This window comes from Gallus gallus, chromosome 1, assembly GCF_016699485.2.
Source record: "Gallus gallus isolate bGalGal1 chromosome 1, bGalGal1.mat.broiler.GRCg7b, whole genome shotgun sequence".
Taxonomy (NCBI): domain Eukaryota; kingdom Metazoa; phylum Chordata; class Aves; order Galliformes; family Phasianidae; genus Gallus; species Gallus gallus.
The window spans coordinates 111096711-111119702 of record NC_052532.1 but is presented as its reverse complement, the minus strand read 5'-3'; the positions used below and the strand labels follow the sequence as shown (position 1 = coordinate 111119702).

At 41.1% G+C, this 22992-nt stretch overlaps 1 protein-coding gene across 2 annotated transcripts; it reads right to left on the bottom strand.

The window, feature by feature from the left end:
- Positions 1–6149: 6149 nt before the first annotated feature.
- FUNDC1 (FUN14 domain containing 1) lies at positions 6150–22701 on the bottom strand. 2 transcript variants are annotated; one of them, NM_001276363.2, is made up of 5 exons: positions 22544–22611; positions 20453–20609; positions 18528–18603; positions 10225–10353; positions 6150–8619 (listed from the first exon to the last, which is right to left on the bottom strand). In NM_001276363.2, the coding sequence occupies exons 1-5, from the start codon at positions 22572–22574 to the stop codon at positions 8542–8544; spliced, it is 471 nt and encodes a 156-aa protein (NP_001263292.1). In that variant the 5' UTR covers positions 22575–22611; the 3' UTR covers positions 6150–8541. The 2 variants fall into 2 exon arrangements, 1 of the variants encoding a protein (NP_001263292.1); NR_075082.1 differs by lacking the exon at positions 18528–18603 and having other exon boundaries at positions 6151–8619; positions 22544–22701.
- Between the last annotated feature and the right edge of the window lie 291 nt (positions 22702–22992).

Below are 22992 nucleotides of genomic sequence, written 5' to 3'. Positions count from 1 at the left end.
CAGGGGGTTGGAGATTCATGATCCTTGGGGTCCCTTCCAACCCAGGCCATTCTGTGATTCTGTGATTCTGTGATATTTGGAAAAACAACCCAACCCACTTTTTAAAAATCATAACCAGCTCAGCAGCTTTGCATGTGGGGAAGAAGACAGTTTGGGTGTTTGTAGCATGCTTTCAAAAGGAGCTGTGCAGAGGTGGGGGTGAGACTCCCAGCTGTTGAGGCAAGCTGGATTTCCCAGGGCTGTGATTCAGTTGTACAAAGAGAGGTTCCTAATCCCATGTGAAAAACTCTACAGTATCTGAACCATCCATATAGAAGGCTGGTAGAGATGACACAAAACACTGTACTGATAGTCTAGATAGCATGGGATATCGCAAGGATGGTGGCTCCCTGTTCAGGCACCTGAGTCCACTTCCTCTGTTGCCCCACCAGAGATTAGATGGCACACAGATCTACAATCTCCTGTACAAATAATTGCGTGCATGCAAGGAAGGCACTTTTTGCAGAAGAGGTCTAACAGGTGTAAACTCAGGAGGCTTAATAGGGCAAAATCCTTGAAGGACTTTGTTACTCTTCAGTGAATCCTTCAGCAGCAATAAGCTACCGACAAAACCTGTATTAGATTAGCACATCTTAGATTTACGGTATGCCCTCCCAGCCTGTACTGCCTCTTGCATTGAGACACAGCCGAGCATTTCAAAACCATCACTGCTAGATGTTTGCCTAATCTCCTTGAAAAGTAGGAAACCACTTCCTTATGTTATGTCTCCGAGTGTTGTATGGCTCCTATCATTAATTAGGATGTTTTCTCTGTTGCCTAGCCTAAATCTTCTTTACTTCAGTTTAAGCTGATTTCTTCTTGTCCTTCCTTTGGTGGACATGATGAGCGGTTGATCATAATCCTCTTTATTACAACCTCGTATGTACTGGAAGTCTAGGAGACAGCTTTTCTGTGAGCTTGTTTTTGAACTCACAAATAACTCTTCCAAATAATTTTGCTTTTGTTCCACTTGGCCACAAAATGAGTGGTTTTCACAAAAGAGAGAGACAGGCAAGATCATTTCATAACCATCACCACCCCTCTGCAAACACAGGTTTTAGTCCTCCGAGAGGTGACCTGTCAGACATTAAACTGATATTCCATTTATCGGTGCCACGTGTAATCTGTAAATCCTTCTAGCGAGACAAACATTTACAATTTTGTTCCAACAAAAATGTTTGGAGAATTTAACTGACTGTTGCCTCTGATCCCTCATTGAACTTGCAGTGGCTTATGCGACTGGTTGCTGAGCCAAGAGAAGCTATATTAGGTAATCTGGATATTAATACAACAGACTTCCCACTTCTTACAAAGCTGGAGATTAGGAAAGACAGTGTAGATGATCAACACAATCCAAGTATGTCAATTTGACGAGCCTTCATGGAGTATCTTCTTACCAATACTGCCACTTCAGCTCTGTCTGTTCAGCCAATTTTAACCCCCAGATCCATTAATGTCCATCAGTTCTGTGACCTTCTGAGGAGAGTATTAAAAAGAGTGTGGCCAGCAGGCCAAGAGAGGTGAGGCCTGGTGAGGCCACATCTGGAGTACACTGTCCAGTTCTGAACTACTCAGTTCAAGAAAGTGGGAACTTCTAGAGAGGGTCCAGTGGAAGCTGACAGAGCACTGGAACAGGCTGGAATGCCTCTGGAGGCATTCAAGACCTGCCTGGACACATTCCTGAGCAACACTTAGTCCTAGGGACTAAATGCAGTGCAGGATTTTGGTCTAATCAAGTCCTGAAGCAGGAACCCCTCATGGCAGATGCTATGTAAGTGTGCTGGTCACGGTGGATGCCGTAGATGCGAAGGACACGAAGGATGCTGTTGTGTCACCGAACTCTTCCCTTGTTTTCCCAGTGGTGTGGGTTACGCTAACATCATGCCTTGCTCCCACAGCTCTTGCCTCACTGGTTTTGCTCAGCCAGCCAAGATAGAGCTGGTGCTGGGCACTGTGTAAACCCGTGCCACATGCAGCTTTGGAAAAATGCAGCTGCTCTACAGGTAGTTCTTAAATTACCTAATGCCACAGTGGTTTAAATTACGTCGATCTTCCTAACAAATGGTGCAGACTTGATTATGCAGGGAACACTACTCCAGCATATCCTGGAGTATTTTTTCTGTATGAGAAGAGAAATACCACATGCAGCCATAGTATTTCTTTGTGTTAATGTCAAGTGTAACCACATGGGGATTTGTATCAGTCAAACTATTTCATTAAGGAGTCACACTGCTGCCTAAAATAAATCAAATAATACAAAGGCGTGGAGATCAGACCAGGAAGTTGTGTGGAGATACCACATCCTGAGAATTTGTCTTCTTGTCTGTTGTTATTAAACCTGCAGATAATAAACTGTGCATAGTTCACATATTTATGGAGTTCTGTGAAAGATTAACAGTTACCTCCTGTATAATATATTAACATAGGGAAAAAAAAAAGCATTTGAAACCGTAGAGACGTGAAACTCTTTGGAAAGGTAAACCATAAGCATAACATTGCCAAGAACTCTTCTCACGTGGACAGGAAAGGATTCGCACTGATAAATCCTATTAATGGAGATTATTTACATAAATCTTTTGTGCAACATTCTCCAAACCATTTATATTAGCTATACTTCTCCTGTGGCACGTGTGTTAGAATAATGTATTTTGAACAGTATGTTCATGTAGACACTCATAGATGCGCACAGTCAGGGCTCACCAGTGTTTGGTTTCTGCTGCAGAAGAGAAGCTGAGCTCACAAACCTATAGATGTCGTACTCCAGTGCTCCTCCTTGGTTTTCAGTGCAAACTCCACAGAGCACTCACGTGCCCTCAGTAATCCCACCCACGGTAGGTGACCACAACCGCTCCATAAAAGCTTTCCGACAGTCTCCCGCTCCCATCGCAGGATGTGATTTATCACTGCAGTCTGGGTGCTCTGACGACTTTTAAGGGTACTAATTGCCTTATTATCCACTCCAGTGCAAGAGTAAAACCTTTTGACATTTTACTTCCTTCCCTGAGGAAAACAAATCCCAGTTCCTGGGACGTTACCTTCTGCTGCCTCTGTGATTACTGGGGCGAAGAATTCCTTTAGGCTGTCTGCCTTATCAGCCTCATCTGTCACCAGCTTCCCATTCCTGGCTCTCAGCGCTTCCTCATTGCTTTGCACCATTCATTATTTCCCTTCTTTTTTTATTTTCCTTTTTTTATTTGTTAGGTCAATGTTCATCGCATGTTCCATTCTTTATTATCTATCAATGTGCTTTATCACATCAGGCTCTGTGATACCTTGCTTCAGTTAACTGTTTTTATATTACTGCAGGAGTGCCTATTAACAGAAGGAAAGAAAAAAATGGGATGCACTTTTCTGGTTGTTCCACATTTGAACCCTAAGCCAAATCCCATTGATGGGACTACTGGAGCCTTCTGCTTGCACCAAGATGGTCACCACCACTAAGCCAGGTCACCTGTAGCTTTGCTCAGCCATCTCCTGCAAATCCCTGAGGACAGAGAGCCCACAGTCTCCCTGGGTGACCTGTCCAGTGCTGCACCAACATTCTCTTGGAAGTATTTTTCCTAATATCCACTGTGAACCTCCCAAGCTACCACTTGTAGATTCTTGTCTGTGAGGATTTGGCTTCATGGCTCCATCACCTTTGTTACTTCCCTTCAAGTGGTTGTAGGCAGCTTTGGAGTGCCCCGTGGCCTCCCCTTCTCCAGGCTAAATGACCTGGATTCTTGTTGTGGGTCCTTTCCTTTAGGCCCCTGGCCAGCATTGGTGTTTTTCTCTGGGCCACGTATTCCTTCACATCCTTAAACTGGTGAGTCAAAAAATGGACACTATTTCCAGGTGTGGTGTCACCAATGCTGAGTACAGACAAGAAAGTTCATTAACATCCATAACTGCTTCTCCTTGAACTCTGACATTTCTCTCGGTGCAATGTTCAGCTTTCTCAAGTCTGCCTTTGAATTTAAGCTTTACAGCTCTACATTTGACACTCTAAGTGCCAAATATCTCTCCTAATTCAGTATCATCCACAGTTCTATTGAGAGGTACTCTTGAAGACATGGAATAGCATTTGCACAGCAGCAGTGCCTGTTACCACTGCCAGCTGTATCTTAGCATGGTGTTATCACTCCCAGTGTTTGTTCTACCTTTGCTTTCATTCATATACAACCTAGATAGGCAGTCAAATGTATGCATGGCTTTACTTGCACAGGCAGTCTTAAAACACAGGTCCTACGGGAGCCAGGATGCAGTTTATCTATCTGGCACAAGAAGCTTTTAAATTTGGAAAACAAGTATCATAGAATCATAGAATCATAAAATCAGAATCAGAATCACAGAATGGTTTGGGTTGGAAGGGACCTCAAAGCCCACCCACCCCAACCCGAATCCCTGGACAGCCTGTGCCACTGCCTCACTGCTCTTACTCAGAAGAAATTGTTCCTGATATCCAACCCTAACCTCCCCTGAAAGCGCCAAGAGAGGAGACCAGGATCTTGTGCCAGAACACCTGGCTTGGTGGGCTGAGCACTGCTCAAAGGAGTGGGAGAAGTTTCTCAGGGGTGGGGAATTCTCCTTGAACTCTAACCCAGAGCTATCAGCTGGCAGTCCAGCAGCTGTGTCACTTGCGGGGTTTATTCCTCAACTGGTGCTTTTTCACAGACGACATGCTATGTATGTTATGAAGCATGCACAGGCACCAACTTTAAATTACAGAATTGACTTCTGCATCTTATTCTGTATTCATCGCCTTTTTTAAGACCTCGTGACAAATGAACCTAGAATGCAGCTGTTTCACTCTGGCTGATAAAACAAAAACAGCCTTCAAGGACTTAGCCAAATTCTGTCCACTTAAAGTTCAGTAATAAAATCACAATGATTTTGACCAAGCAGTCATCTTACTTTAAATTAAAACCTGATGTTGCTTTAACTAATTTTTAAAATTAGATTATGTCATTAAGATAATGCAAAATGATTAGATGATTTATAATCGAGCTCTTCCAAAACCCATTATTCAGTAAACTTTCAGCAGATGTTCACTGCATCGCAGAGGGATATGTGGCGTGCCTTGGTGAATCATTCAGCTCCGTGTTCAGTTCTGAAGTGACTGATAACAACTGCTTGAGGCAAAAAGATACACAAGCTGCAAAAGTGAAGGCAGAAAAACCACTAGAATGATTTTATCTTGAATTTCACCAGGCAGTATTAGCTATGGCCAGACAAACACGATTTTGCTTTTTCCTCTTTAAATGTAACTGAGCACTCCTGTGATGTACATGAACATGGCTCCATCTTTCTTTGAATGGAGCCTGCTTCTTCATTTCAGCAGCACACAGTGCAAACACGTTCCATTCCTTTGTGATCACATCTCTCTTTGTTGGGCTCACGTTTATCCCTCTGATTTTTCCTATAGTTCTCCTACTGCACAACCAGAAGCACAAAAATGCTGCTCCACCCTTCCATTAATCTGTTTTTCCTAAAACAATCCTTCCTAATTGTCTGCTTCCTGAAATCAATGTTTGCTTTTCCCTCTAAAATGGTCTTATAAAATATTTTCTTCAGTCTTTATTTCACTCTCTTCTGAATCTTCTTCACCTCCATTAGGTTTTGTCAGAGAGGATAATAGCAACTCTGAAATCATTCCAAGGAGGACCGTACCACCAGAACATCATACTGCTGTTATTCTCCACTCCATTTTTGACGGTGCCATCACCTTTTTATGGCCGTAACATTACAGAGCATTCAGCATTCAGTTGGGTACAGACATACACAAGCCCCAGGTCTGAGCTGACACACAAGAAATGCTTCTTTTGCGTCTTATTTCTCCATGTTTTTTGCCACTCCATCACCTGCTCTACTGGCAGTTGTGGTACTCCCCATCACCAATCCAGACCCAAGGAACAGCAAAGAACTTTGCAAATGCTGCAGTGCCAGCAGCCATTATTTTCCTCAAGCCATTAATGCATTACGTAAGGCCTATTTCCATACAAACCACCAGCATTCACATTTGCAGTTACACCATTTGTCCTTATTTTGTCTCTCAGCCAATTTTACATCTACCACAGCATCATGCTTCTTATTCCAAAGGCTTTGAAAAAATAATAAAAAAAATACATAAATCTAGCTCAATCATGTAGTTCTTTATTCACCGTCTGAGAATCTCAGATAACAGCAATAGGATAGCAAAACATTCCTCTGAAGAAATTGGGCTTACAGGCTGCTATGAAAGTTATTTTAAATTCTCCTTTTAACTATGAAGCACATTCCTTGGTCACAGCAGCCTTTTTAGAAAGGACTCTACAATACACTCCCTAGAAATCCTTCGGTGGAATAGAATGCTTTTTAAATGCTCGTCTATGGGTATATGTTATTGGGGTGGTCACTTCATTCTCAGATCTCTTCAGAACATCCAAGCTCCCCCCAGCCAGTCTGTGTGATGTGCACCAGGCGGCTTCAGGTAACTCTTGACATGCCAAAATCCATTAACTTCATCAGCAGAAAACAATACAGTGCTCACCTTCCCAACATTGCTTGGATACAAAGGAAAAGAAACTTTCACTCTGTACTGTTTTCATCTTTCTTTAATCCCAGATGAGCCGGCCTTCTCTGGGCTTCCCCCTTCCAATAAGCTGCAACGATTTTTACATAGCTGTAGAAATTCACCTTCTAAAAACTAAAAACCTTCAGATGTGATTTTTATTTGTGGTTATTTGTGTTCCTCGGCGTTTCTTTTTTGTTGTTGTTGTTGGGTTTGTTTGTTTGTTTTCTTTATGTTTTAATATCCACAGTCTTCAAGACGTTTTAGCTTTACTAAATCCTTAAGCATGGCAGGCATGCACGACGTGCTTCAAAGCTTACCCTGGCCAGATGCATGCGTATGAAGTTAACCTACAGTGCGGGCCTCTGAAGTCCAGAGTTGCCCTAATCTAAATATACGTTAGCTTACAACGTCAAAGGCCTTTCTTGTACAGTCCGCCTGGTGGATGTTCATCACATGTCAGAAGTTCACGTTCAGCCATCAGATGCTAATGCATCACCACTACAGTTCAGACGTGTAAATGAGAACCCAGCACAACCTGCACAAGGGAGGCTCGGTTTCACATTAACTTGTTGGTAGAATATTTAAGCACAAAAAACAGGGCCTTGGGTAAAAGGTTCACAAGCCTGAAATGCAGAAACATGTACAAAGTACGTGTTTGGATTCTCAAGTTCTTGAAGATAATCTTGCAACAAATTACCTAAACCACTTTAAAACCCTGCTTCAGAATTAATTTTCCAGGCTTTCTACAGCCATGCTTCCAATCTCCTTTACAGCCTGCCTCCTGCTTTGATCTGTCAAAGATGGAGAACAACCACATCCAGCAGTTCCATTTGCTTTGCCAGACTTCAGAAGAAATAGGCACTCATCCAATTAGCTGACTGAACCCAATCTGTACCCTAGCTTTTCCATAGCTGACACTCTAGGCACTGGAAGTCAGATTTTAAAAGTCTACGTTGGGCAGAACACAGTGGCAATAGAGGTGAATTTGAAATTAAGCACCATCTCCGATTTCATTTCCAGCTAAAAGGGACTGCAAGAGAAGCCTTGGGTTCATTCAAGGTACATCATAACCATGTGTTACCAAGCCCTGTGAAGTTCTAACCCTTGCAAAGTGCTCATACCAGAAGCTTCAGCACTTCATTTCACCATCTACACAAGTGTGAAATGGCCTCCACAGTTTACTTGCGTGTGAAACAATTAAGCATCACATCATTGTGGAGTCTGCATTTGCAACAATTATCTGTGCACTACAATTTTATCAGTGAGTTTATCCATGTCTACGCATCTGGGAAAAACAATGTAGACATGCATTTAGAACACGTGAATCACAGGTAACTTGCAAATATTTGTACCAGATGCCCACAGGCTACAAAATGAGACATCCTCTATGTATACAATGGCCAGAGTCAAAGTTAATTTTCACCTTTAATGAGCTCGTGATTCTTTGTTATTTAATACTCCATAAAAAGAGTATTACAGATTTAAAGATTATTGCAGTGACTTTTAAAGAACACAGCCAGCCACGAGGCTGGAACTACAGCATCATATACATTATGCAGTCATTGATACTATCTACTACAGCATGAAGAAAAATACTTTGAAAATAAACAGTATTTACTTGCAAACATAGAAATGGAGCTTTCTTTCTTACAGTATGGTTACATATCTATATTCCAAGAATAACATTTTAAAAATGCTAGATCTTGAAAGGTCATAGATAAAAAGAGTCATGATGCCGATGAACCAGTTTTGCCCAGAAATGCTTTAATGAGCACGCTGCAGTTTTTCAGCAGATCCTAGTTTTGCCAAGCTTCAAGAGGCAAAAGCCTAAAATGTAAAAGCTTCCAAGTTGTCTACCTAGTCCTCTCATCTTGCTCTGGAGGGCCCAGTGATCCACACTGCTTTCTGACAGTGTGTCACCACAACTGTTCTTTGACGCGAATGCCATCACGAAGAGATGATTCAGATCCTTACGACGCAAGGCCCAACAAAAAGCCTCCAACAAATCCACTGGAGACCACGATGTTCTGTTTGATAAATTCTGTTGACTGAGAAGAAAAACAGTATGCATGAAGAATGGAGTCCACTGTGTCCGGCTGTAGCATTTAATACTTCTACTACATCTTATACTACATCACAACTGCCTGGAACATGCATACTGAAACCGAGAGGGAGGTTAGTAACAGGCTGGAAAATATGTACAGTTAGGTGGCAACTGCTGGCAACAATGGAGTGAAAACTGACTCTACACTGACTTTAACAATGTGTTTACAATACAGGTAGCATTTGGGGAGCTAAACTACTAGGCAATTCTCATAGTAGTTCCATATCAATGCCACTCTTTTTTTATTAAAACCAGAGAGTTGTTTTACAAACCTGGCAAAAAACCCCCCCAAAACATATGAGTACTACCATCATTTCAATTTAAATCGCACACAAAAAAAGTTAGTATAAAAATACTGCTCTTTTGGAAGATGGAGGCATTGGAAAACAATATACTTCACTCCATGTGAGCTAATTTCCTAGTAATGAATCCTACAGAAACCACATGTGCTAACTTCTGTATACCAGGTTTCATGAAGTAGTCACTGAATATAGCGTATATCGAACAGGTGCCATTTCATAAACCCTTCACTTTGAACGCATCAAATTAGCAGCTAGTACACAATTTGAAAAAAAGAAGTAATGTAATTTGAAAAAGGGAAACAAAAGCCACCACGTCCCACCCATTTCTGCAGTGAGATGGAGAACAGGCTAAGCTATCTGGGGTACAGAAGCCAGAAGATCATTCCTCTTGAATTTCCACTTCAAATCCACATTAAAATGTACGATAATTTTTAGCAACCTAACTGTAATGCCATCAGATTAAGTATGAGACATAAAAGCTCCTTAATAACAAAGCTCAGTGTGGCTGCTGTTTCATGGTTGTCTGCAGCACATTCCAGGTCAGGAATCACAGTTGCAGAGGCAAAAAAAAACTTGCACTACCTATATGGCATTTGAAAAAGTGCTAGAATGTGCCAAACATGCTCTCTCTCTTTTTTGTGTGTGTGATACATGATAAAAAAGCTCTTCAAAGGACAAAAGAAAATGGCCTCAGTGACACTGATCAGTAAGAATTCACCTCTTTTCAATTCAGCATATAACAGACAGATATTCTTCATGTATAACAATGAGATTGAGAAAAAAAGTACAACTAGCTACAAATCACTTACTGCTTGTCTCCAGGAAGAGGTCAGTCTTGTCTAAACAAAAAAATTGGGATCAGTAGACTTAGCCAATGTTTTTTAATTACTATTTTTTTGTATTTGAAGCTAATGTTTTAATCATACACCCTCAGCTTTCTACAGTATCTTGAGCCAAGAATGTGCACAGAACTAACTGGCAAAGCCAACAGGAGTCCCTACACCACACCTGAGTTAATACAATTCTTCTACCCATCATTGTGTGCAATCCTATAAAAGTGAATAAAATACCTAATTAAATAAAAAAGCACACACCAAAAACTTTTAATAAGGTATACACCCTGGTACCTTCCCATGCTAATCAGAACTACGTGGTGCAAAACCAAGGTACTATTTTCAACCGAGCACCACATGCAGGGGAAGGTAAGAAAAACTGACTGGCAGGGAAGTGCATCATTTTAGACTTACCTCTTCAATTAGAGTATTGATTTCAGGTGCTGCCTTATTTGCACGCTTTTTTAACTGCTTTTTTGCCTTGTTTACATCTTTCTCAACTCTCTTCCAGTCAACTTGTACATATCCACTATGACTAGCGATCTAGGAAAACAAACTGTAGTTAGTATTGTTCTAGTTAGCGCTGTCTGAATCAGAATGTGGTATCTTTGTGCTTACAAAATTTGCTTGCATTAATTAAGTATTGTCTGTTCTTTCTGTATTACAGATAAAGGAAAAGACATTCCTCAAATTACAACAGGCACTCCAAACACTAACACCTTCTTGCAGTAAGAGCAACTGAAATTGAACAAGCAATGCAAAGTTCAACAGACTGTTAATTTTACCAGTTTTCTATTGTTTGCTTATAAAAACCTTAATTTTTTTTTTCCTTCGGCACTCAGTGAAACTTTAATTGCAAGAATGGGAAAGTAAAGTAAATTTATGGGACGAAAATAATTTTAAAAGGAAGTTCCATTTTAGTTTCTTTCAAAATTGTGGAATTCTAACTTGTGACAGCATATTTGTGGCTAATGAGAATCATATTTAGAAATAATAAGAACTATTATCTTACATCATTTCAACTGTCCAACAAATAAGTATTTGAAAATAGAATTCTACAGAACAGAGACCGTAAGCAGAAAAAATGAAACACAAACACTGCAAGTGCTGTAACATGAGCTGGCTGTGAGATTCCATAGTACATTCAACCATCATCCCAAACTTTGCCTTCTCTCTCTTATTCAGATTTAGTCCTGAAAAAAGGAAAACGTTTTGCTACTCAGCTGTCACTGGTAGCCCTCACAAATTTTCTCAAAACAATTCACAAAATACATACTTAAATGCTTATAACAATATAGCCTAAAAACTAGGCAGTTACTGCATATGCTAAGTACAGTTAAAATAGAAATCTTATCAGCTGGAAAAAGAGGAAAATCAAAACCAAGGATTACTCCCAGAGTATTCTCCTGGAGCAGCTGGCTACCTGTGGCTTGGACAGATACACTCTTTGCTGGGTAAAGAACTGGCTGGATGGCTGGACCCAGAGAGTGGTGCTGAATGGAATTAAATCCAGCTGGTGACCGGTCATGAGAGGTGTTCCCCAGAGGTCAGTGCTGGGGCCTGTCCTGTTCAGTATCTATAGTGATGACTTGGACAAGGGGATTGAGCACACCCTCACTAAGTTTGCAGATGGCACCAAGTTGGGAGGATGTGTTGATCTGCCTGGGGGAAGGAAGGCTCTACAAAGGGATCTGGATCACTGGGCTGAGGCCAGTGGGATGAGGTTCAGCAAGACCCAGTGCCATGTCCTGCCCTTTGGCCACAAAAACCCTAGGCAGTGCTACAGGCTTGGGGCAGAGTGGCTGGAAGACTGTGTAGAAGAAAGGGACCTGGGAGTATTGGTTGACACTTGGCTGAGCATGAGCCAGCAGTGTGCCCAGATGGCCAGAAAGGCCAGCAGTATCCTGGCTTGTATCAGAAATAGTGTTGCCAGAAGGAGCGGGGAGGTGATCATCCCTCTGTACACAGCTCAGGTGAGGCTGCACCTCGAGTGTCGTGTTCAGTTTTGAACCCCTCACTACAAGAAAGATATCGAGGCCCTGGAGTATACCCAGAGAAGGGCAACAAAGCTGTTAAGGATGTGGAGCACAAGTCTGATAGGGAGCAGCTAAAGGAACTGAGATTGTTCAGTCTGGAGGAGGCTCAGGGGGGACCCCATTGATCTCTACAACCACCTGAACAGAGGTTGTGACAAGGTGGGGGCTGGCCTCTTCTCCCATGTAACAGTGATAAGATGAGGAGGAATGGCCCCAAGTTGTGCCTGGGGAAAGAGACAGAAAGAGCAGAAAGAGCAGTGAGGCAGTGGCACAGGCTGCCCCGGGAGGTGGTGGAGTCACTGTCCCTGGAAGTGTTTATGAAATATTTAGATGTTGTACTGAGGCACATGGTTTAGTGACAAAATGTTGGTGGTAAGCGGACAGATGGACTGAATGATCTTGGAGGTCTTTTCCAACCCTGGTGATTCTCTGATTCCATGATTTTAACTGCTAAGGCAAATAAACGTAGACTACTACCCTTAAAGGTAAATGACTTACATGAAAACCAGTTCACAAAGAGATTTCTCAGATACTTCCCAAGGCTATGTTTGTCAAATTCATGTAATTTATGTAAAAGAATTCTATCCAAATGGTACAATTTGAAAATAAAATTCACATATAATGAAATTATGTAGGACAGGTATTTAAATATACAATATATTAAGCTTGGGATATCTTAGAATATTAAAAAAATCCATTAGCCTTGCCTGTCTAATGGAAAACCATTTATGTACACAGGTGCTGGTGTTCCATAGCTAATTAAGGACTACCTATTTAGCATGAAGACACGAAAGAGGTTTTAAACAGCGCTGTGTTGCACAGTCAGTCACTGGAAGACAAACTAGGGAAAAAAAATAAGTAACAACAACAAAAAAATGCTGAGGTGGAGGCTATTTTTTTTTTAAATGAATTCAAAAATCCCATAAGAATTTGAAGGAGGCCTCATTGTTGAAATGGGGTCTTCTAACTCATAAATCCAAAAACTACATATGGACTTTATATAAAGTTCAAGACGATGCAAGAAATGAAAGCAAATATATTAGTAGAAGAATATAAACAAAAGGCTTTAAAGGAAACAACATATCATTAGGTCTAGTCTATTAGCTCAGCTATCCATAAAGTACAGGCATGAGGCAGAAGTTTTTAATTAAGCTTAGTTGAGCTCTCTAATAATTACAGAGCTAACATTTTTGTCAGAATCCAGTTTACACAACAATAGTTATACTACATTTATCCCTGAACTCAGGAACAGAGGTCTGAAGTTCTGCTTATGAATGTATGTGTGTATCTATGTGGCCAATGGCTCTATGCCCTGGGGGAGGCTGGTAACGAGCAGCGTCCCCTAGGGGTTCATCTTCCAAGTGGTACTCTTTTACATCTTCATCAATGACACAGATGATAGGACTGAGTGCACCCTCAGTAAGTTTGCTGGTGACACCAAGCCGAGTGGCATGGTTGATAGAGCAGAAGGAAGACATGCCACTCATAGGAACCTTGATAAACTCAAAAGGTGGGCCCATGTGAACCTAATGATGTTCAACAAAGCAAAGTGCAAGGTTTTGCACTTGGGTTGAGGTAATCCCAGTTACATATAGAGACTGGGAGAAGAACTCCTTGAGAGCAGCCCTGTGGAGAAGGACTTAAGGTCCCAGCTGATGAAAAACTTTAAATGAGCAAGTGTGCACTTACAGTCTGTAAGGCCAACGGTATCCTGGGTTCCATCAGAAGAGGGGTAGGCAGCAGAGTGAGGGAGGTGATTGTCCCCCTCAACTCTGGCATTGTGAGGACCCAACTGGAATAATGAATCCAAGTCTGGGGCCCCCAACACAGGAAACATGTGGAGCTATTTGGAGAGGGTGCAGAGGAGGGCCACAAAGATGATCCAAAGGCTGGAGCACCTCTCCTATTAAGACAGGCTGAAGGAATTGAACTTGTTAAGCTTGAAGAGAAGGCTGCAGAGAAATCTCATTATGGCCTTCCAACATTTAAAGGGAGTTTATAAACATGAGGGAAACCAACTTTATAAACTGGTAGATATTAATAGGGCAAGGAGGAATGGTTTTAAACTAAACAAAGGGAGATTTAGATTAGATGTCAAGGGGAAGGTTTTTTACTGAGAGAGTGGTGAGGTGCTGGCACAGGCTGCACAGAGAGACTATGGATGCCCTGTCCCTGGAGGTGTTTAAGACCATGGTGGATAGGGCCCTGAGCAACCCAATCTAGTGCTTGATCAAGCAGCTGTCAACCCTGCCCATGGCAAGGGGGTTGGAACTTGATGATCCCTGAGGTCTCTCCTAACCCAAGCTCTTCTGTGATTCTATGAAATAAGTAATAGAAGAAAATGTTTTAAATATAAAATGTACAAATATGTGTTTTGAATATAAAATGTATAAATGTGAGGAAAAAGCTCTGTACTTCATTGCAGTGACAGTCAGAGCCTGTGTCACATCTACTTTGGCCGCAGTCCTACTAAATCCCTAAATTTGTGTGTAACCACAGAAACAACCTCAGTAAATCCAAATGTTGGTGCAACTGACTTTAATCTTTAAATCCTAATTCATCATAGAAGAAAATACCTTACAGGCAAGGTTCCTACAATACATATATAAATACAAATTCTTAAAGTTCACTACTATTTTCAAAGCCAGTTCCTAAGATAATGGAGATAAACTATTAATATTCTATTATCATCTCCACACTTACATACCTATGTGACTAAGAATATATGTACTTATGTATGTAACTCATACTAATAAACTATTTTTGTTGAAGATCTTCCAGAACTATTGGAAAAAAAGTATTTTCTAAAAAGATGATTAAAAATGCATCAATGCAAGATTATTAAAACTACCTGCATCTCTAAACTAATCGAAGGGAGCAGAGAATCTAAAGGGAAGATCTCATTTTGGGGGATGATACTGGATAGGCATGCAAGTAATTTGTTATTATGAACCATCACTCTGAGTAATGAGAAAATAATGTGCAAGAGCAAAAATTGTGTATAGCAAGATGGGACAGCAGGATGGGAAGTTTTGATTTCCTAAAAAGCACAATTTCCCTCATATTAAAAAAGCCTAAGCAAGCCCAGAAGCTCCCTGCAAGCTCTTATTTCTCAGCTTCTTGCTGTATTTATATAGGTAAGCAATGCTGTCTGCTCTTGACAAGTTTCCAGAATAGACTTGACGAGCCTCTGGCTTTGATATACAAAGATAAGGAGGGATGGAGAAATGATATTCCAGATGCTGCGTTTTCAGCCACCATCCAACTGGCACAACAAATGCAAAACTCAATGCAGCTCTGTTATCGAGTCTCCAACCCAAAAGCACACTCTCTCCTCACTTCTCTGCAGTCCCACAGCATCATCATGGCACGGTATCAACATCTCTCTGCACAATGTATAGCCAAGGGTTGGTTTTGCTTTTTGTGTTATTGTTTTGTTTCTTATTTTTCCTAAGTTAAAAAAATTATTGAACAAATATTTGAGGTCAATTTATCACACAAATGGAATAGGCAGAATATATCACTGAAAACACACACAAATACGTCATTTTATGATTAAGTTAACACAAAATGGAAAAGGTGGCAGTTAGTGTGTTGAGTGTAGAGCAAAAAACATTACTAAGGATACAGGAATTTAGAAACACAGGTCAGGCGCCTGTTAAGAACAATTGTTTTAAGTTATTTATTATAGCAGAATGACATGGAGTTCACACTTCTCTGCTCTGTAGAATCTCGGTGAACTGAGATTAGTTTTGATTATATATTATATATAATACATATATTATATAGATTATATATACATTTTTTATATATATATACATACATATATATGTAATAACTCTAACTTTTGGTTATATAGTTCACTATATAATCTATATATAGCGAACTATATAACCAAAAGTTAGAGAAGGCAAATCCCTTAGGTTAGTATCTGAGATGAGAAATGTTTTCCTTAGTATAGTACACAGACACTGATTTATAACCAGCAAATATGAAGAATCACCTCTTAAAAAAAAAAATCCATCCAATTAAGCTGTTAAAAGAATCAGCAAAAAGATGTGATAACAAATCTTAATTACAAAAACAAGGCAAATTCCTTAATCTCGTTTTTATTCTTCATAAATTACTTTTAAATCTCTATTAAGACTGAAAGAAATGTTTCTCAGATTTTTGTATATGATCCCTACCTTTTTGCTTCTTGTACAAACTGACACTTCGAAGTGTATTACTTTCAGTTTCATACTACGTTTTTTCAGCTAACATCATCACGTGCTGGAGAAAAAAATGCACTTTGTCAATTTCAGGACTGAACCGTTTTACTGACCGGGCTTTACCCAAGAATGTTGCCTTCTGTAGTTCCTGTTTGAGCAGGTAATTACAATGGCAATATTGCAATCAGGAGCTTCAATGAAATCTGCAGCTTCAGAAAAGTGCAGATATAAAAAGGAAGTTTCTAGTCACGTGCTGAAGTGTTCCTCTGCCCATTTAGGGGAGGCGTTGAACATACATTCAGAAGGAAATTAACATCACAATGTGTGATCTTTAAATGAAAAAATTAAAGACTACAGAGACGTAATTATACTATAGAATTTATGACTCAGCTTTAAAAATGCAAAACACTTTGAATTGAAATGAAAGAGCAAGGCATTTATTTCAATTCCTTCCAAGAATATCTGATCTTCCCTAATTAAAGATACAGGCAACTTGATTCAAAATATGCAACTTATCTTTTCCTTTCGGATAATATTCCTTTTCAGATACACCGTAAATGAGCTCAACTACAAAATCAGACACTCAAACAAATTGCAAACCAATTTAGCGTATAGACATCTCCCTAAGCTTCACAGCAAAACAAGCAAAACACTGCATAAGTAATAAGTTTCAAGGAATTTCTATTCTTTTCTATCTACAGGTCTTAACTTTTCAGCTTTCTGTGGCAAGAGCACTAATGCAGGGACTTGCAGACAATGTTCTGCCCGCTGTTCTTGGATTCCAGGCCTCTGTTCAGCAGACTCTTACAGTCATATGTAGATAAAAACTGACATTAAATGAGTTAAGTCCACCAGCACGCTATATGGGAAGAGAGATCCTGATATTTTACTCGATGGAAAAGAACGATGAGTACTTTCAAGATTCACTGACTATGTATAACTTATATAAACTTTAAATATTCTCTCACGATACAGAACCTCACATTGTGGGCTAAAGAGCTGGGGGGGTTTTCAGATTGGTTCATTTGGTGCCATTGCACGCTTTGCCAACAAACTTACAGCTGTATGCTTCTAAACCCTTTCTGATTCAATACACTTGTAAAACTCATCCCCTGTGTTTAGGTACAAGCCCAATAACCAACGCTTTCCAGGATATTTAAACATTTAAATCATGCACCATGGTGAAAGAGAACAAATAATACCATGAAGCTTCATATCAGAAGTGTTTCTCTTTGACTCCTTACACTGTTGTCGATGCTTGCCTTTGAGAATTCAAAGTCAAGTAAATTGAAAATAACTGAATTGAGTAATTGAAAACCACATATGTTCTATACTTACTGAAAACAAGCTAAACCAAATAGTTTGAAAAGCATACATTCTCATATGGAATGGGCTTGTAAGTGTTTATGTTTAACAAGGGGTAAAAAAAAAAAAGAGTGGTCATGAAAGGGTAATTCGTGTAACTGTGATATGTTGCTGCTTTACACAGTAGGAATGACAGGTCCTACACAAACTGTCCCGATCAACTGCTGGATCTAATAGCCATTGCCACCAAGGGAGCAAATAAAAGTGGAATGGACTTTGGGTTTTCCAGAAACCCTCCAGGACTGTGTTTGCAAGAATAAAAAGAAACTATCTTTAATGCTCTGTCTCAAATGAACGGTGTATTATTTGAATGAACCCAAGTAGGCACCAGTCTATTTCCTCATTTAAAGAAAAAAGACAAGCTCACAGACAGAAAGATGTGAAAAATGATAGTAAAGGAATTAGAAGTTACTTAGCATCTCACAGATAGGTGTGTGAAATTCTCCTTTACTTAAAGCCTTTCCATTTATTCGAAGGTTTTGGGCAATATGTCCTCACCTCATACAATAACTGATGAAAAATGTAAATGGTCATACTAGATGACACCGTAAGATTTTTTAGGCTTGAAATTCAGTTGAACAGAGGAATGCAATGAAGCTGTCAGACCTTCAGAGGTTTAGTGGATAAAGCTAGTGAAGAAATCTTGGAGAGAAAAAGGAAAAGCATGGCTTTATAACTGGACCAGAGTACATCTTCCAAGTGATTGCCCACGCAGCCCAGTTTTCTGAAAGCACTGATAGAATTTAAAAAACTATTTTAAATAAATACAGCTTACATACCCTATCTCTCTAAGCGTAGGTTTAAAGGCAGTTCCTCTAATCTGAAAATCTTGAATCACATACAGCATCTATTCCTGTACAAAGGTTTCTTTTGGCTTAACACAAACTACGGTACAGGATGGAGTACATTCTGATTTAGCACTTTTTTTTTTTTGCTTCTTTTGCACACAATTTTCCATCTGAAATTAAGTTTTGGATTGGTAACATGAAAAAGATGAAGTAGATGAGAAGCCTTCCGAATGAAATTTTACCCAGCAGCTGAGTTGTTTTCCTACTGTTTAAGTAAATAACATTTGCCAACTTAGAAAGCATGAAATTCTACATACTTGAAGCAGAAGAAAGCCACCACCTACTGCAGTTGCTGCAAGCTTTCCGACTTTCTGGAACAAAAATCCCGCACACCTTAGGAGAACAAAACAAAAAACCCAGTCCAATGAAGCTGTCTGCTGAACAATGGCACAGTCCACAAATCCTGACGGCTACAATTACTATTACGTTTTTCATTTAACAAAGCAAATGTATCGTTTCACATTTTTAAGACTTCAGAGTATTTAATACAAATGATGTTTAATGACTAACGTCTGACACAAAACCACATGAGCAATGGTTGCTAGTTTACAGCTGCCCAATGGCCCCTTTAAGGTAAGCTTGAGATCACTGTAACTTGAGGCTTTGTTTATACATAAAAGCTGCATGCTGCTACTGAATACAGAACTTTAATAAAGCACGCTATAGTAATATACGTGTGCCATTATAACTATTGCCATGTGGAAGGTTAATATATTATGCTATCGTTTACTCAGCTACACAATCTATAACTTAATGCCCAGCTAAAAAGAAGTTACATCCCTACCACAAGAGCTAAAAGCTGGTGGAAAAATAGGAGGATGGGGCAGGGAAGGGTGCTCTCTTGAGACGTGGCCTTGGTCTATTTTTAATGGATCAAGGCACCTAGCAATTTAGAACTTCATTCTAAACACGCCTCCATCAAATGGGGACCAGCAGAGATACTGGTATAAGAGAACAGTTTTGGCAGTAAGGCGCCTGTGCAGGTTAGCCCCTCCAGTTCCCAAACTGGGCCAACTGCAGAGCCAAACCCAAGCTCCAAGCAGAATGAGGTTGCTTGGGGTCCCACTCCAGCAGGTGTAGGATATTTCCAAGGCTGACAGTCCCATGATCTCACCAGGCACATCCTCTGGGGTATCTTCCGCCCCTCCTAATCTCACACACTGGATGATTTTTATTTAACTCTGCATGTGAACAGTGACTTCATACTTATATGCATGAGCACACACACACATATGTATATACACATATACAGATACTGAAATACAGTTTCCACATCTTTCAATTAGCCATTTTTTATGGATGCCAGATCCCATTAACTATTTCCTAGAAATTTCAGAGTTTGTGTATACACATCTATAGAAGTTATTTTAGAGGTAAATCAAACACTAGATTGAAAGCTCAGCCTACATTCCCTAAGCAGCACTAAGCATATACATAATCATTTCATTTTTAGCTTGTTTCACCTTCCAAAGCTTGCTTAACTCCATTTTAAAAGTTTCTGTGCAACCATAACATGGTTTTCCACTGAACTTAACACTACTGGAATACTGCAGTAAACAAATACTAGTCAAGTACCTTTCACAAATAACAAATACCTTGACTTCAAGACTATGGCCCCATTTTCCAATTTCTATTCTCATATGTACTGTCTGCATGTCACCATAAACTATTTTAGCATCGCTATGTTGTAGGAGCTGCTCTCATGTTAAGAGAAGAGACACTGTTAAGCTGTTCAAAATGGCTCCAGTTTAATTTAGGGCAACAAAGCCATCTCTTTAAAAATGAGGCTCTTAAAGATATATTCTGACACACATTCCTGTATTTTATTGGTGACAGAAATGAAGACATCTTAGCCATAGTATCAGAACTAGGCCTCTAAATCTACACTAGTAAGTAAATCTGCTTTTCCACAGAAGTAAAAATTAGATGCAGTAAATTTCCATTGACTCCTAAAACTTCTAGAGTTCTGTCATTTCTTCAAATCCTTTTAACAATATTTGGAATGAGTTCCCTTAAGTAACTGGTGTGTTTTTTGCTACAAAAAGACCTCAGAATGAGGAGTCAGCGATAAAGGGAAGTCTGTTAGAGAAGATACACGTATACGCTTCAAACAGCCTTGGAAAGAACTCTTCAAAATACAGTTAAGAGGCTTAGTGCAGTTATGAAAGTAACGTTCCCTCACCAGCCAGTCACTCCACCCATCACGATCTGTGTAGCTACAGAGTATTTTTCTACAATTGGTCCTGAATTCCGGCCAAACAAACGATTCCACCAGTGGTGACGCCTTGCATATTCCGTTAGGTCCAACACTTCATAGGAGTCATCATCACTTTCATGTTCTAAAAAAGAATAAAGAAGAAAAGAAAGAAGTTCTGAATTACACAGTGCACTAACATTCTATTGTTAGTGCAACATTTCCATAAAAATAAATAGCAACCCACCAACAAAGGAGCAAACATTAACAGAACCATATTTGGTATTAGTTGGCAATACAAGAGCTTGAAACGCCATATAAGGGCTACCTATGGTCCAGAGATTAACAGAGAAAATTACTTTGAGATTTTATGTCATAAGCTTCAATACCAGATGACAGCAAAGGTATAATCCATAAAATCCATGCCTGGCATAGAAGAATATGGCACAGAAGAACAGGAATCCCCCTCTGTTCAAGTAGAGGAACTAAGAGGCATCAGATGAAGCTAGCAGGGAGCTGGTTGAACTTAAAACAAAAAAGAGGGAGTCCTCCCCACTCTTCCTCGAAGTCTGGCTGACCTGCAGAACACCTTGCTGCAGGATGCTGCAGGTACCAAAAGCTGATTGTGGACTCCAAGTAACAACAGAATAAATTAAAGGTTTTAAAAAAAATAAGTCATCAAGGGCTATCCGACAAAGGCAACAACCAAAGGTGATGAGGTCCTGAGTAGAAGATCAAAAGAAACACTTTGAGAAAGTATCACTACAAGCTTACCCTGTTATTTCTTCTTGCGTCATTTCGGAGCTAACGGCTTTCAGATGCGTGGCTTTCATTTGATACAGCATAATTGCTGGTATGATCTTAAGCCACTTGTAACACATCTAACTTAAGAGAAAGCACAGGCTTCTCTTCTCCATAGCCCAAAGTTCTGAAAGCCTGAGAATTTCCAGCCTTGTGTTCTCCACAGAGGGCTACACACCAGCTTGACTAATTAGCCAAGAACAGGCACTTGAGTTCCTGTTCCGTAACAGGTGAAATAAACGAAGCTAGGAATTCAATTAAGTTCTGCAATTTCTGTTTAATTCTGTCAGCATTTCCAAAATAGGCTCCCTACAACTTCAAATTGAACATCGTAAGTATCACTTAACATTCAAACATCAAAGGGAAGAGATGGTCTACTTTCATGGAGGAACGTTTTAAAAGCATATCAGAGTTGTCCATGGATACAAGCAGGAATTAAAGTCTGTTTCTGTTAGGAATACTTAAGGTGAAACTTGGCTCAGCGACAGTGCTGAGACATCAGTAAGAGAAGCCACATTACTACCTGGAATCTCAATAACTGGGGATGTAAACATTCTGTCAGGAACACCGGCAATGTTTTTTTTTTAACTCTACTACTTGTGACTGAAGTGCTAAAGAAGGCAGGCAATACACATGCAGGTATGAATTCTTTCCCTCCGTGCTCCCAATTACTGAAACATAAATAGACCCATCATGTTCAAAGTTGCTATGGAAGGTTCCTTCCAGCTTTCAAGTGCTGATGGTTCATGAGCAGATAACACAATGAGCTGCAGGCTGTTAGATATTAATAACGTAGGGGCAGAATTAATCCACAGCTCACACGAATAATGCATTCTATGGCCAACAGCACCGTTTGATGGTGTCCCGCTGATACATGACCTTCTCTGTACGTGACATTAAGCTCACCCTTCGCAGCCATACAACTGTTAGCTATTCAAACCCACGCACTTCAGCACCGGTACGCGAATACACCGGCTGATGGGGACGCTGAGGACGCCGCTCCCGTTCCCACAGCGCACCGGGACGCCCCGTGCGGACCCCACGGCCCGCGCATCGAGGAGCTCCCCTCGACATCCCGCTTTCGGGCCGCCCTCCGCCCCGCCCACAGGGCCGGCGGTAACCCGGGGACGGAGGGAGCGCGTGTGGGTCGGGGCGCCACCGATCCCCACCGGCTCCCGGCACAGAGGGGTGAAGGCCGCCCTCGGCCGCCACGCAAGGCCGGCTGCCGCGCCTCCGCCCCTTCCCCGCGAGGGCCCGGGTCTCCGGGAGCGGACTGACCTGGGGCGGTGCGGGGCCTCCGCGCCGCCATGTTGGCTGCTGCTGATAGCGGAGCCGGGCCCAAGGCCGCGCTGCTCCACCCCCCGCGGCCGCTCTGCGCTGCTGGCGGCCGCCTTCCTCTGCGGCCGCGCGGTGGTAGCGCGCATGCGCCCGCCGTCCTTTCCACCCGAGCGGGCAGCGGGGCGTGCGATGGCGTCAGAAGCAGCGAGGGTCCCCGCGGCCCGGGGGATTGTGGGGGATGTAGTTTTGCCAAGAGGGCGGCCATTTGGGCCTAGGGGTTCATCAGCTGCCGCTACCCTTCCTCTCCTCTCCGGTCAGGAGTTCAAGCCACTGTAAAAGCTCAGCATCGCGGGAGGGGGTCTAGTACAGGAGCCATCCGATGGCACTTTGCAGGAGGAGGCCTGGGTCCCTTGCCAGGTCACTGTGTGACCAAAATGGTTCCATCCCCT

Excerpts from the sequence above, each read along its gene's own strand:
- FUNDC1 (NM_001276363.2), bottom strand. The coding sequence starts at position 22,574 with ATGGCGGCGCGGAGGCCCCGCACCGCCCCAG. Across the intron at positions 20,610-22,543 it reads GAGGCCCCGCACCGCCCCAG|AACATGAAAGTGATGATGAC; the intron begins GTCAGTCCGCTC and ends ATTCTTTTTTAG. Across the intron at positions 8,620-10,224 it reads TCAATACTCTAATTGAAGAG|TCAACAGAATTTATCAAACA; the intron begins GTAAGTCTAAAA and ends TTTTCTTCTCAG.